At 43.5% G+C, this 13449-nt stretch overlaps 1 protein-coding gene across 1 annotated transcript in view; it reads left to right on the top strand.

Annotated features, from left to right (window-relative positions):
* LOC135504269 (immunoglobulin-like and fibronectin type III domain-containing protein 1) overlaps positions 1-13449 on the top strand; it is a 42030-nt gene that overhangs the window by 23898 nt on the left and 4683 nt on the right. The window contains exons 14-16 of the mRNA XM_064922668.1: positions 2976-3083; positions 10621-10728; positions 13315-13439. Of these exons, the coding sequence (XP_064778740.1) occupies positions 2976-3083; positions 10621-10728; positions 13315-13439 (341 nt within the window). The remainder of the gene's footprint in view (positions 1-2975; positions 3084-10620; positions 10729-13314; positions 13440-13449) is intronic.

The raw sequence follows: 13449 nt of genomic DNA, 5'->3' as shown, positions 1-13449 counted from the left end.
CGCTTGGCATTCTCTCAACCAGCTTCACCTGGAATGCTTTTCCAACAGTCTTGAGTTCCCACATATGCTGAGCACGTGTTGGCTGCTTTTCCTTCACTATGCGGTTCAAGTCATCCCAAACCATCTCAATTGGGTTGAGGTCAGGTGATTGTGCAGGCCAGGTCATCTGATGCAGCACTCCATCACTCTCCTTCTTGGTAAAATAGCCCTTACACAGCCTGGAGGTGTGTTGGGTCATTACCTGTTGAAGAACAAGTGAGAGTCCCACTAAGCGCAAACAAGATGGGATGGCATATCTCTGCAGAATGCTGTGGTAGCCATGCTGGTTAAGTGTGCCTTGAATTCTAAATAAATCACAGACAGTGTCACCAGCAAAGCACCATCACACCTCCTCCATGCTTCACGGTGGGAATTACACAATGCGGAGATCATCCGTTCACCTACTCTGCTTCTCACAAAGACACGGCGGTTGGAACCAAAAATCTCAAATTTGGACTCATCAGACCAAAGGACAGATTTCCACCGGTCTAATGTCCGTTGATCGTGTTTCTTGGCCCAAGCAAGTCTTTTCTTCTTATTGGTGTTCTGTAGTAGTGGTTTGCTTTACAGCAATTCGAACACGAAGGCCTGATTCACGTCTCCTTTGAACAGTTGATGTTGAGATGTGTCTGTTACTTGAACTCTCTGCAGCAGAGGTAACTCGAGGTCTTCCTTTCCTGTGGTGGTCCTGATGAGAGCCAGTTTCATCATAGCGCATGATGGTTTTTGCGACTGCACTTGAAGAAACATTCGAAGTTCTTGAACGTTTTCGCATTGACTGACCTTCATGTCTTAAAGTAATGATGGACTGTCGTCTCTCTTTGCTTAGTTGAGCTGTTCTTGCCATAATATGGACTTGGTCTTTTACCAGATAGCGCTATCTTCTGTATACTACCCCTACCTTGTCACAACACAACTGATTGGCTCAAACGCATTAAGAAGGAAAGAAATTCCACCAATGAACTTTTAACAAGACACACCTGTTAATTGAAATTAATTCCAGGTGACTACCTCATGAAGTTGGTTGAGAGAATGCCAAGAATGTGCAAAGCTGTCATCAAGGCAAAGGGTGGCTACTTAAAATATATTTTGATTTGTAATATTTGTAATAATATATTTTATTTTGGTTACTACATGATTCCATATGTGTTATTTCGTAGTTTTGATTTCTTCCCTATTATTCTACAATGTAGAAAATAGTCACACAAAAAAAATACCTGGAATGAGTTGGTGTGTCCAAACTTTTGACTGGTACTGTATATATATATATATATACACAAAAGTATGTGGACACCCCTTCAAATTAGTAGATTTAGCTATTTCAGCCACACCCGTTGCTTACAGGTGTACAAAATCGAGCAAACCGCCATGCAATCTCCATAGACAAACACTGGCAATAGAATGGTCTTACTGAACAGCTCAGTGACTTTCAACCAGGCACCGTCATGGATGTCACCTTTCCAACAAGTCAGTTCGTCAAATTCTTGCCCTGCTAGAGCTGCCTTGGACAACTGTAAGTGCAATTATTGTGAAGTGGAAACAGCTCACCCGCAAAGTAGTAGGCCACACAAGCTCACGGAATGGGACTGCCGATTGCTGAAGCGTGTAGCGAGTAAAAATTGTCTGTCCTTGATTGCAACACTCACTACTGAGTTCCAAACTGCCTCTGGAAGCAACTTCAGCACAAAAACTGTTCATTGAGGGCTTCATAAAATGGGTTTCCATGGCCGAGCAGCCATGGCACTCTCTGGAGTGATGAATCACGCTTCACCATCTGGCAGTCCATCGGAAGAATCTAAGTTTGGCAGATGCCAGGAGAACTCTACTTGCCCCAATGCATAGTACCAACTGTAAAGGTGGTGGAGGAATAATGGTCTGGGGCTGTTTTCAATGGTTCAGGCTAGGCCCCTCATTTCCAGTGAAGGGAAATCTTAACAATACAGCATACAATGACATTCTAGATGATTCTGTGCTTCCAAATTTGTGGAAACAGTTTGGGGAAGGCCCTTTCCTGTTTCAACATTACACTGCCCCAGTGCACAAAGCGAGGTCCATACAGAAATAGTTTGTCGAGATCGGTGTGGAAGAACTTGACTGGCCTGCACAGAGCCCTGACCTCAACCCCATCAAACACCTTTGGGATGAATTGGAACTCCGGCTGCGAGCCATGCCTAATTGCCCAACATCAGTGCCCGACCTCACTAATGCTCTTGTTGGCTGAATGGAAGCAAGTCCCCACAGAAATGTTTCAACATCTAGTGGAAAGCCTTCCTAGAAGAGTGGAGGATGTTATAGCAACAAGGGGGGGGGCCAACTCCATTTTTTTGGAATGAGATGTTTGAAGAGCAGGTGTCCGCATACTTTTGGTCATGTAGTGTATATACACTGAGTGTACAAAACTTTAGGAACACCTGCTCTTTCCATAACATAAACTGACGAGGCGAATCCAGATGGAAAGCTAAGATCCCTTATTGATGTCACTTGTTAAATCCTCTTAAATCAGTGTAGATGAGACAGGTTAAAGAAGGAATTTTAAGCTTTGAGACAATTGAGACATGGACTGTGTATGTGCCATTCAGAGGGTGAATGGGCAAAGCAAAAGAGGGAGGGGAGTGCAACTCAATATTTAGGAAGGTGATCCTAATGTGTTGTACACTAGGTGTATATAATCCCTGATCACATAGAGAGGCTTGTTGTGTTGTGTGTTTGGTTATCACTGCCATGCTTTTTGTGTTCTATTCAAATGACATTGAAAGCTTCCTTGATTTCCAAATATTTAACAAATCATTGTAAAACAAATCATGGAAACAGTATCTCCATGTCAAGACCATTTTAAGAACTCCAAGCCTACAGCTGATGGGTTAATTTCAGATTTAACAAAATAACATAATGGAAATTGCTTGCAATATTTGTATTATTTTATGGCCCAATCACAGATCCCAATGGGCAAAGTGGTACAGGAGAAACTGAGGAGTACACTGATGCATCTGGCAAGCGTTCAGAGCACACAAGGCAAGGCCCACTGCTGAAGGACACAGTGATTGGTAAGAGACCACACGTGACGTCATGTACTGACCGCATGGAGGAGATGGCATTCACATGAGTATCACTCAGGTTTGGGAAATAATTGGAGAAATATGGTACTGCTGTAACAGGATCATCTGTTACACTGAGAAGATACTGTACATGTACCTTAAATGGGAATGTTGAATCTCATCTCTTACCATACTGCATGTGCACATCTCAAAGTAACCAAAAGTATGTTCATTTTTGAGAATGGATTTATGTAGTCCTATAATAACATCAATAGAATTTTCCATGCAATGTGTTCTTCTGGGTGGATGTTCTATGAAACTCTTCTATGTTCCATAGAACTCTTCCAACTAAATTGTACATGAGGGGGCTTATTTATACAGTATATGTACAGTCAGGCACCCTTGATAAAGATGAGCAAAAAAATACTCTTATAAAGAATACAAATACTGAGCTATATTGCAAAAAACAATTGCTCAGAGAATGATTTTGTTGAACAAGTAATAATAGGATCTCCTGTTTTCAATACTCCAGCACCCTCCCCTTGCAAGGATAATGATACTGAGTCTTTATCTACGACAAAATCCACTCCTGGTGTATGTTGCCTAAGAGCTCGATTTTCATGTCATCTGACCATAGCACTGGATCCAATCCAAATGCCAATGCCATTTATCAAACTCCAGGCGGTGCTATGGTCAGATGACATGAAACTAGAGCTCTTTGGCCATGCACACCAGTGGTGGGTTTGGCATTGAAAAACAAAAGCATATGCAGAAGAGTACCTCATACTTACATTAAAATATGGTGGTCAAACTTTGATGTTATGGGGCTATTTTTCATCCACTGGTCCTGGGGCAACGGCATCATGAACTTTGCCAAGTAGCAGGACATTTTAGCCAAAAACTTTGTTGCCTCTGCCAGGAGGCTGACATTTTGCTGCAAGTAGATCTTCCAGCAAGACAATAACCCCAAGTACTAATCAAAATCCACAAAGAAATGTTTAATTGACCACAAATTAAACATTTTGCAATGGACATATCAGTCTCCAGACTCGAACCCCATTGAAAACCTGTGGTTTGAATTGAAGAGAGCAGTCCATAAGAGGACTGTAACGGCGTTCTTCGTTTGTCGAAAGAAAGTCGGACCGAAATGCAGCGTGTTGGTTACTCATGTTCTTTAATGGAACAAATGACGATACACGAAATAACTTATACATACAAAAAAAAAAAAAAACGGAACGTGAAACCTATTACAGCCTATCTGGTGAACACTACACAGAGACAGGAACAATCACCCACCAAATACAAAGTGAAACCCTGGCTACCTAAATACGGTTCCCAATCAGAGGCAACGAGAATCACCTGACTCTGATTGAGAACTGCCTCAGGCAGCCAAGCCTATACAACACCCCTACTCAGCCGCAATCCCAAATACTACAAAAAAACACTATGAAATACAACAACATAAACCCATGTCACACCCTGGCCTGACCAACTAATTAACGAAAACACAAAATACTAAGACCAAGGCGTGACAGAACCCCCCCTAAGGTGCGGACTCCCGGACGCACCTCAAAACCATAGGGAGGGTCCGGGTGGGCGTCTGTCCATGGTGGCGGTTTCGGCTCGGGACGTGGACCCCACTCCATAAATGTCATAGTTCCTCCCCTTCGCGTCCTGGGATGATCCACCCTCGCCGCCGACCATGGCCGAATAGTCCTCACCCAGAACCCCACTGAACTGAGGAGCAGCTTGTGACTGAGGGGCAGCTCGGGACTGAGGGGCAGCTCGGGACTGAGGGGCAGCTCGGGACTGAGGGGAAGCTCGGGACTGAGGGGCAGCTTGGGACTGAGGGGCAGCTTGGGACTGAGGGGCAGCTTGGGACTGAGGGGCAGCCCAGTACTGAGAGGAAGCCCAGTACTGAGAGGAAGCCCAGTACTGAGATGAAGCCCAGCCAGACAGTTGAATCCGGCAGATCCTGTCTGACTGGCGGATCTGGAAGAGTCTGGCTGACTGGCAGATCTGGAAGAGTCTGGCTGACTGGCAGATCTGGAAGAGTCTGGCTGACTGGCAGATCTGGAAGAGTCTGGCTGACTGGCAGATCTGGAAGAGTCTGGCTGACTGGCAGATCTGGAAGAATCTGGATGACTGGCAGATCTGGAAGAGTCTGGCTGACTGGCAGATCTGGAAGAGTCTGGCTGACTGGCAGATCTGGAAGAATCTGGCTGACTGGCAGATCTGGAAGAATCTGGCTGACTGGCAGATCTGGAAGAGTCTGGCTGACTGGCAGATCTGGAAGAGTCTGGCTGACTGGCAGATCTGGAAGAGTCTGGCTGACTGGCAGATCTGGAAGAGTCTGGCTGACTGGCAGATCTGGAAGAGTCTGGCTGACTGGCAGATCTGGAAGAGTCTGGCAGACTGACGGCTCTGGCTGCTCCATGCTGACTGACGGCTCTGGCTGCTCCATGCAGATTGACAGCTCTAGCGGCTTCTTGCAGACTGACAGCTCTGACTGTTCCATGCAGACTAACAGCTTTGGCAGCTCCTTGCCGACTGGCAGCTCCTTGCAGACTGGCAGCTCCTTGCAGACTGGCAGCTCCTTGCAGACTGGCAACTCCATGCAGACTGGCAACTCCATGCAGACTGGCAACTCCATGCAGACTGGCAACTCTGGCTGCTCCAAGCAGACTGACAGCTCTGGCTGCCCCATGCAGACTGGCAGCTCTAGCTGCTCCATGCAGACTGGCAACTCTGGCTGCTCCATGCAGACTGGCAGCTCTAGCTGCTCCATGCAGACTGGCTGTTCCATGCAGACTGGCAGCTCTAGCTGCTCCATGCAGACTGGCAGCTCTAGCTGCTCCATGCAGACTGGCAGCTCTAGCTGCTCCATGTAGACTGGCAGCTCAGGCTGCTCCGAATAGGCAGGAGGCTCCGGCAGCGCTGTAGAGGAGGAAGGCTCTAGAAACGCTGAACAGGCGGGAGACTCCGACAGCGCAGGAGAGGGAGAAAGCGCTGGCTGCGCTGAACAGGCGAGGCGCACTGAAGGCCTGGTGCGTGGTACTGGAACTGGTGGTACTGGATCGAGGACACGCACAGGAAGCCTGGTGCGGGGAGCTACCATCGGAGGACTGGTGTGTGAAGGTGGCACAGGATGAACTGGACCGTGAAGGTGTACTGGAGAGCCTGAGAGCAGGACTGGCACAGGACGTGCAAGGCTAGGTAGGTGCACAGGAGGCCTAGTGCGTGAGGCTGGCACATTTTTCACCAGCCGACTAACACGCACCTCAGGACTAGTATGGAGCGCTGACCCAGGTGCCATTAAATCCCCGACACGCTCCGTCGGACGAATCTTATACCTAAAGCACCAAACTAGCAACTCCCTCATTACTCTCTCCTCCAATTTCCCCATTAACTCCTTCACAGTCTCTGCTTCGCTCACCTCCAACACCAGTTCTGGTCTCCTCCTTGGCTCCTCACGATAAACAGGGAGAGTTGGCTCAGGTCTGTCTCCTGACTCAGCCACTCTCCCTCTGAGCCCCCTCCCCAGAAATTTTTGGGGCTGATTTTCTGGTTTCGCTCTGCGCCGCCGTGTCACTCTTTTTGACTCCATTATCCTATAGCCCTCTTCGCACTGCTCCAGCGAATCCCAGGCGGGCTCCGGCATTCTCTCTGGGTCGGCCACCCACCTGTCTATTTCTTCCCACGTCGTATACTCCAATCCTCTGCTGTCCATAACGTCCTCCCTTCGCTGCTCCAGCTGCCTGTTAACACGCTGCTCAGTCCGTGTGTGGTGGGTGATTCTGTAACGGCGTTCTTCGTTTGTCGAAAGAAAGTCGGACCGAAATGCAGCGTGTTGGTTACTCATGTTCTTTAATGGAACAAATGACGATACACGAAATAACTTATAAATACAAAAAAAACAACAAAACGGAACGTGAAACCTATTACAGCCTATCTGGTGAACACTACACAGAGACAGGAACAATCACCCACCAAATACAAAGTGAAACCCTGGCTACCTAAATACGGTTCCCAATCAGAGACAACGAGAATCACCTGACTCTGATTGAGAACCGCCTCAGGCAGCCAAGCCTATACAACACCCCTACTCAGCCGCAATCCCAAATACTACAAAAAAACCCACTATGAAATACAACAACATAAACCCATGTCACACCCTGGCCTGACCAACTAATTAACGAAAACACAAAATACTAAGACCAAGGCGTGACAAGGACACAGGATATCAAGGATCTGGAAAGATTCTGTATGGAAGTATGGTCTAAGATCCCACCCAACATGTTCTCCAATCTCATAAAACAATTTAGAAAAAAGTTCAGTGTCATTGTCCTCGCAAGGGGAGGGTGCTAGAGTATTGGGTAACACTTTATTTGGATAGTTTGTATGTAGATGCTCTACAGCAGGGTTCTTCAACTTGAGGCCCGCGAGCGACACCCACTGGGTGATTTTATTTGGCCCCCCCAAGTGCTAAAAAAATATATATTTGTATTTTTTATTGTTGGACATAAGACTAAAAACACCAGCAAATCATCTTTATAAAGTGATTATAATACAGAAAATCATCTGTTTGAAAGTATTCCCATGCATAATAGAGAGACACAGTGCCTTCGAAAAGTATTCAGACCCCTTGACTTTTTACGCATTTTGTTACATTACAGCCTTCATCGAAAATATATTACTTTTTTTTTAAACTCAAAAATTCACCTCATTAATCTACACACGTTACCCCATAACGACAAAGCAAAAACTGTTTTTATTTATTTTTGCAAATGGATTAAAACTATAAAACTTAAATACCTTATTTACCTGGGGTGGCAGGTAGCCTAGTGGTTAGAGTGTTGGTCTAGTAACCAAAAGATTGCAAGATCGAATCCCCTGTCGTTCTGCCCCTGAATAAGGCCTCGCTGTTCCTAGGCCGTCATTTAAAATAAGAATTTGTTCTTAAATGACTTCCCTAGTTAAATAAATTGTAAAAAATAAAATAAATACAATTTATATAAGTATTCAAACCCTTTGCTGTAAGACTAGAAATTGAGCTCAGGTGCATTATGTTTCCATTGATCATCTTTGAGATGTTTCCACAACATGATTGGAGTCCTCCTGCGGTAAATTGAATTGATTGGACATTATTTGGAAAGGCATACTTGTCTATATAAGGCCACAAAGTTGACAGTGCATGGCATGTCAGAGCAAAAATCAAGCCTGAGGTCAAAGGAATTGTCTGTAGAGCTCAGAAACAGGATTGTGTCGAGGCACAGATCTGGGAAAGGGTACCAAAAAAATGTCTGTACCATTGAAGGTCCCCCAAGAACACAGTGCCCTCCATCAATCTTAAGTGGAAGACGTGTGGAGCCACCAAGACTCTTCCTAGAGCTGGCCACCCGGCCAAACTGATCAATCAGGGCTTTGGTCAGGGAGGAGACCAACACCCCGATGGTCTGACCGAGCTTCAGAGTTCCTTTGTGGAGATGGGAGAACGTTCCAGAAGGACAACCATCTCAGCAGCACTCCACCAATCAGGCCTTTATAGTAGAGTGGCCAGACAGAAGCCACTCCTCAGTAAAAGGCACATGACAGCCCGCTTGGAGTTTGCCAAAATGCACCTAAAGACTCTGAGGCCATGAGAATCAAGATTTGTCACTTCTGGAGAAAACGTGGCACCATCCCTACGGTGAAGCATTGCTGTGGCAGTATCATGCTGTGGGATGTTTTTCAGCGGCGGGGACTGGGAGACTAGTCAGGATCGAGTGAAAGATGAACGGAGCAAAGTACAGAGAAATCCTTGATGAAAACCTGCTCCAGAGCGCTCAGGATCACAGACTAGGGAGAAGGTTCACCTTCCAACAGTACAACAATCCTAAGCACACAGCCAAGACAAAGCAGGAGTAGCTTTGGGACAAGTTTCTGAATGTCCTTGAGTGGCCCGGCCAGAGCCCGGACTTGAACCCGATCGAACATCTCTGGAGAGACCTGAAAATAGCTCTGCAGCAACACTCCCCATCCAACCCCATCCAACCTGACAGAGCTTGAGAGGATCTTCAGAGAAGAATGGGAGAAACTCCCTAAATACAGTTGTGCCCAGTTTGTAGCGTTATACTCTAGAAGACTCAAGGCTGTAATTACAGCCAAAGGTGCTACAACGAAGTACTGAGTAAAGGGTCTGAATACTTATGTAAGTAAATGTGATATTTCAGGAGTTCTTTTATATATATTAACAAACATTTCTAAAAAACAGCTTTTGCTTTGTCATTATGGAGTGTTGTGTGTAGATTTATGAGGACAAAAAATCTATTTAATCAATTTTAGAATAAGGCTGTAACCTAACAAAATGTAAAACATGTCATGGGGACTTAATACTTTCCGAAGGCACTGTATATGTGATCTTATACAAATGTAAGCAAGGTTTGAAAATATTATGTTTTAGTCAAATATTATATCTGTTTGGGCTTCTTGCGGTCAATTTGCAGTCTTCAAATTATTTGTAATTATGTTCCTGCTGTCTTACCATCCGCTCAAGACCACAATTGCCCCATGGCTGAATCTAGTTGATGATCCCTGCTCTACAGACTATCAATAACATTTCAACTTACCCTAACCCTAGTCAAAACTTGAACCCTTAACCTCCCTAACTCTAAGCTTAACCCTTATTCTAAACCTAACCTAACTCTAACCTTAGCAAGAAGTTGCTTATCAACAGATAGTTTGTTGACAGTATAACCTAAATATAGTGTGACCAAATCTGTTTCTCTGAGCAATTGTATTAGTATAAAATAATATAATGTCCCCATTTTTTGCAGCATACAATATTGATCAGTATTTGTATTATTTATTTTAAATAGTCATTTTTGCTCATCTTTATCAAGGGTATATGTACAGTAACAATCAAAAGTTTGTACACACCTACTCATTCAAGGGTTTTTCTTTATTTTTACTATTTTCTACATTGTAGAATAATAGTGAAGACATCACAACTATGACATAACACACATGGAAACATTCAGTAACCAATAAAGTGTTGAAAAAATCTAAATATATTTTAGATTTTAGATTCTTCAAAGTAGCCAACCTTTATTTTGATGACAGCTTTGCACACTCTTGGCATTCTCTCAGTCATCTGGAATTCATTCCAATTAACATGTGTGCATTGTTAAAAGTTAATTTGTGGAATTTATTTCCTTCTTAATGCGTTTGAGCCATCAGTTGTGTTGTGAAAAGGTATGGGTGTTATACAGGAGATAGCCCTATTTGGTAAAAAATAAAGAAAAACCCTTGAATGAGTAGATGTGTCCAGACCTTTTACTGGTACTGTATATTTATACAGTATATAAAATCCCTGATCTCATAGAGTGGCTTTTTGTGTTGTGTGTTCCTGTATCTCTGTCGTGCTTTTTGTGTTCTATTCACAATGAATGTAATGCTTTCTTCCAACCCTAACCTTACAGCTGATGGTTTCATTTCATAATTTAACATAATGCTAAGTAATTTTGGAAATTGCTTGCAAGGTTATTATTTTATGGCCAAATCACAGATCCCAATGCTCAAAGTGGTACAGGAGAAACTGAGCAGTACACTGATGTGTCTGGCAAGCGTTCAGAGCGCACAAGGCAAGGCCCACTGCTGAAGGACACAGTGATTGGTAAGAGCCCACACGTGATGTCATGTACTGACTGCATGGAGGAGATGGCATTCACATGAGTATCACTCAAGTTTGGGAAATAATTGGAGAAATATGACACTGTTGTAACAGGGTCATCTGTTACTGTCACTTTCTGACCTTTATTTCCTTTGTTTTGTCTTTATTTAGTATGGTCAGGGCGTGAGTTGGTTGGGCAGTCTATGTTTGTTTTTCTATGATTTAGGTATTTCTATGTTTCGCGCTTGGTATGGTTCTCAATCAGAGGCAGGTGTCATTTAGTTGTCTCTGATTGAGAATCATACTTAGGTAGCCTGGGTTTCACTGTGTGTTTGTGGGTGATTGTTCCTGTCTCTGTGTTTGCACCAGATAGGACTGTTTTGGGTTTTCACATTTCTTGTTTTTGTTAGTTTGTTCATGTGAAGTGATTTATTAAAACATTAATCAAAATAACCACGCTGCGCTTTGGTCCGCCTCTCTTTCCCCGGAAGAAAACCATTACAGTTACACTGACAAGAGATGATACTGAGAATATTCATGTACCTTAAAGGGGAATGTTGAATCTCATCTCTTACCATACTGAATGTGCAAATCTCAAAGTAACCAAAAGTATGATTTATGTAGTCCTATAATAACATCAATATAATTTTCTATGCAATGTGTTCTTCTGGGTGGATGTTCTATGAAACTCTTCTATGTTCCATAGAACTATTCTAACTATTCTGTAGATGGAGCTAAAGAAATGTACTTCTAATTACTGTTATCTTAAAAAAATAATATCTGATGCCATAGTAATGCTTGTTGTGTTGTGCGTTTGTGTGCATTATTGTACTGCTTTACAGATTAAGTCGGAAGTTTACATAGGCTGGAGGCATTAAAACTCGTTTTTCAACCACAAAAATCTTGTTAACAAACTGTAGTTTTTGCAAGTTGGTTTGGACATGTACTTTGTGCATGACACAAGTTTCCAACAATTGTTTACAGACAGATTATTTCACTTATAATTCACTGTATCACAATTCCAGCGGGTCAGAAGTAAACATACACTAAGTTGACTGTGCCTTTAAACAGCTCGGAAAATTCCAGAAAATTATGTCATGGCTTCACAAGCATCTGAAAGGCCAATTAACATAATTTAAGTCAATTAGAGGTGTACCTGTGGATGTATTTCAAGGCCTACCTTAAAACCCAGTGCCTCTTTGCTTGACATCATGGGAAAATCCAAAGAAATCAGCCAATACCTCAGAAGAAAATTGTAGACCTGATTCATCATTGGGAGCAATTTCCAAACTCCTGAAGGTACCACATTCATGAGTACAAACAATAGTGCTGCTCAGGAAGGAGACGCATTCTGTCTCCTAGAGATGAATGTACATTGGTTTCGAAACATGCAAATTAATCCCAGAACAAAGGACCATGTGAAGATGCTGGAGGAAACAGGTACAAGGGTATCTATATCCACAGTAAAATGAGTCCTATATCGACATAACCTGAAAGGCTGCTCAGCAAGGAAGAAGCCACTGCCCCAAAACCACCATAAAAAAGCCAGACTGGTTTGAACCTGGAGAAATGTCCATGAAGACCATTGAAACAATAATGGCCATGAAGACCATCATTATGTTTTGAGGAAAGCACGGGGGTGGCAACATCATATTGTGGGGGTGCGTTGCTGCAGGAGGGACTGGTGCACTTCACAAAATAGATGGCTCACGAGGAAGGAAAATGATGTGGCTATATTGAAGCAACATCTCAAGACATCAGTCAGGAAGTTAAAGCTTGGTTGCTAATGTGTCTTCCAAATGGACAATGACCCCAAGCATACTTCCAAAGTTGTGGCAAAATAGCTTAAGAACAACAAAGTCAAGGTATTGGAGTGGCCAAAACAATTCCCTGACCTCAATCCTATAGAAAATGTGTGGGCAGAACTGCAAAAGCGTATGCGAGCAAGGAGGCCTACAAACCTGACTCAGTTACACCAGCTCTGTCAGGATGAATGGGCCAAAATTCACCCAACTTAATGTTGGAAGCTTGTGGAAGGCTACCCGAAATGCTTGACCCATGTTAAACAATTTAAAGGCCTTCCTTTCACACGCTTTTTCACTTCTGCCCACAGGTACACCTCCAGTTGACTGAAATGATGTCAATTAGCCTATCAGATGCTTGTGAAGCCATGACATAATTTTCTGGAATTTTCCGAGCTGTTTAAAGGCACAGTCAACTTCTGACCTGCTGGAATTGTGATACAGTGAATTAGTCTGTCTGTAAACAATTGTTGGAAAAATTACTTGTGTCACGGACATAGTACATATCCTAACCGACTTGCCAAAACTATAGTTTGTTAACAAGAAATGTGTGGAGTGGTTGAAAAATGAGTTTTAATGACGGCAACCTAAGTGTATGTAAACGTCCGACTTCAACTGTACATTTTCTGGTCTAACCATTATCCTACTCAAGATAGCCCAAATAATAATTTCTTCAGAGCACTACAAAATGGCATTAGATGTTAACATCACATCTGGTAAGTATGTCTGATCCAAATGTAATAAAACCAGTCTTAAGTCCCTAATTGTTTGCTGTTGTGTATGCCAGATCCAGGAGTTCAGTTCGTAAGCGGGTTGTCAAATGTCCATGCCCTCATTGGCCAGCCTGCAGAACTGATGTGTAAGCTGAGCAATGATAATTGTGAAGGGACCTGGTACAGAGACAGCAAGAAGGTTAGACTGA

Source organism: Oncorhynchus masou, chromosome 18, assembly GCF_036934945.1.
Source record: "Oncorhynchus masou masou isolate Uvic2021 chromosome 18, UVic_Omas_1.1, whole genome shotgun sequence".
Classification (NCBI taxonomy): domain Eukaryota; kingdom Metazoa; phylum Chordata; class Actinopteri; order Salmoniformes; family Salmonidae; genus Oncorhynchus; species Oncorhynchus masou.
Note: the sequence above shows the minus strand (reverse complement) of the source record. Positions and strands in the feature narration are given on the sequence as shown.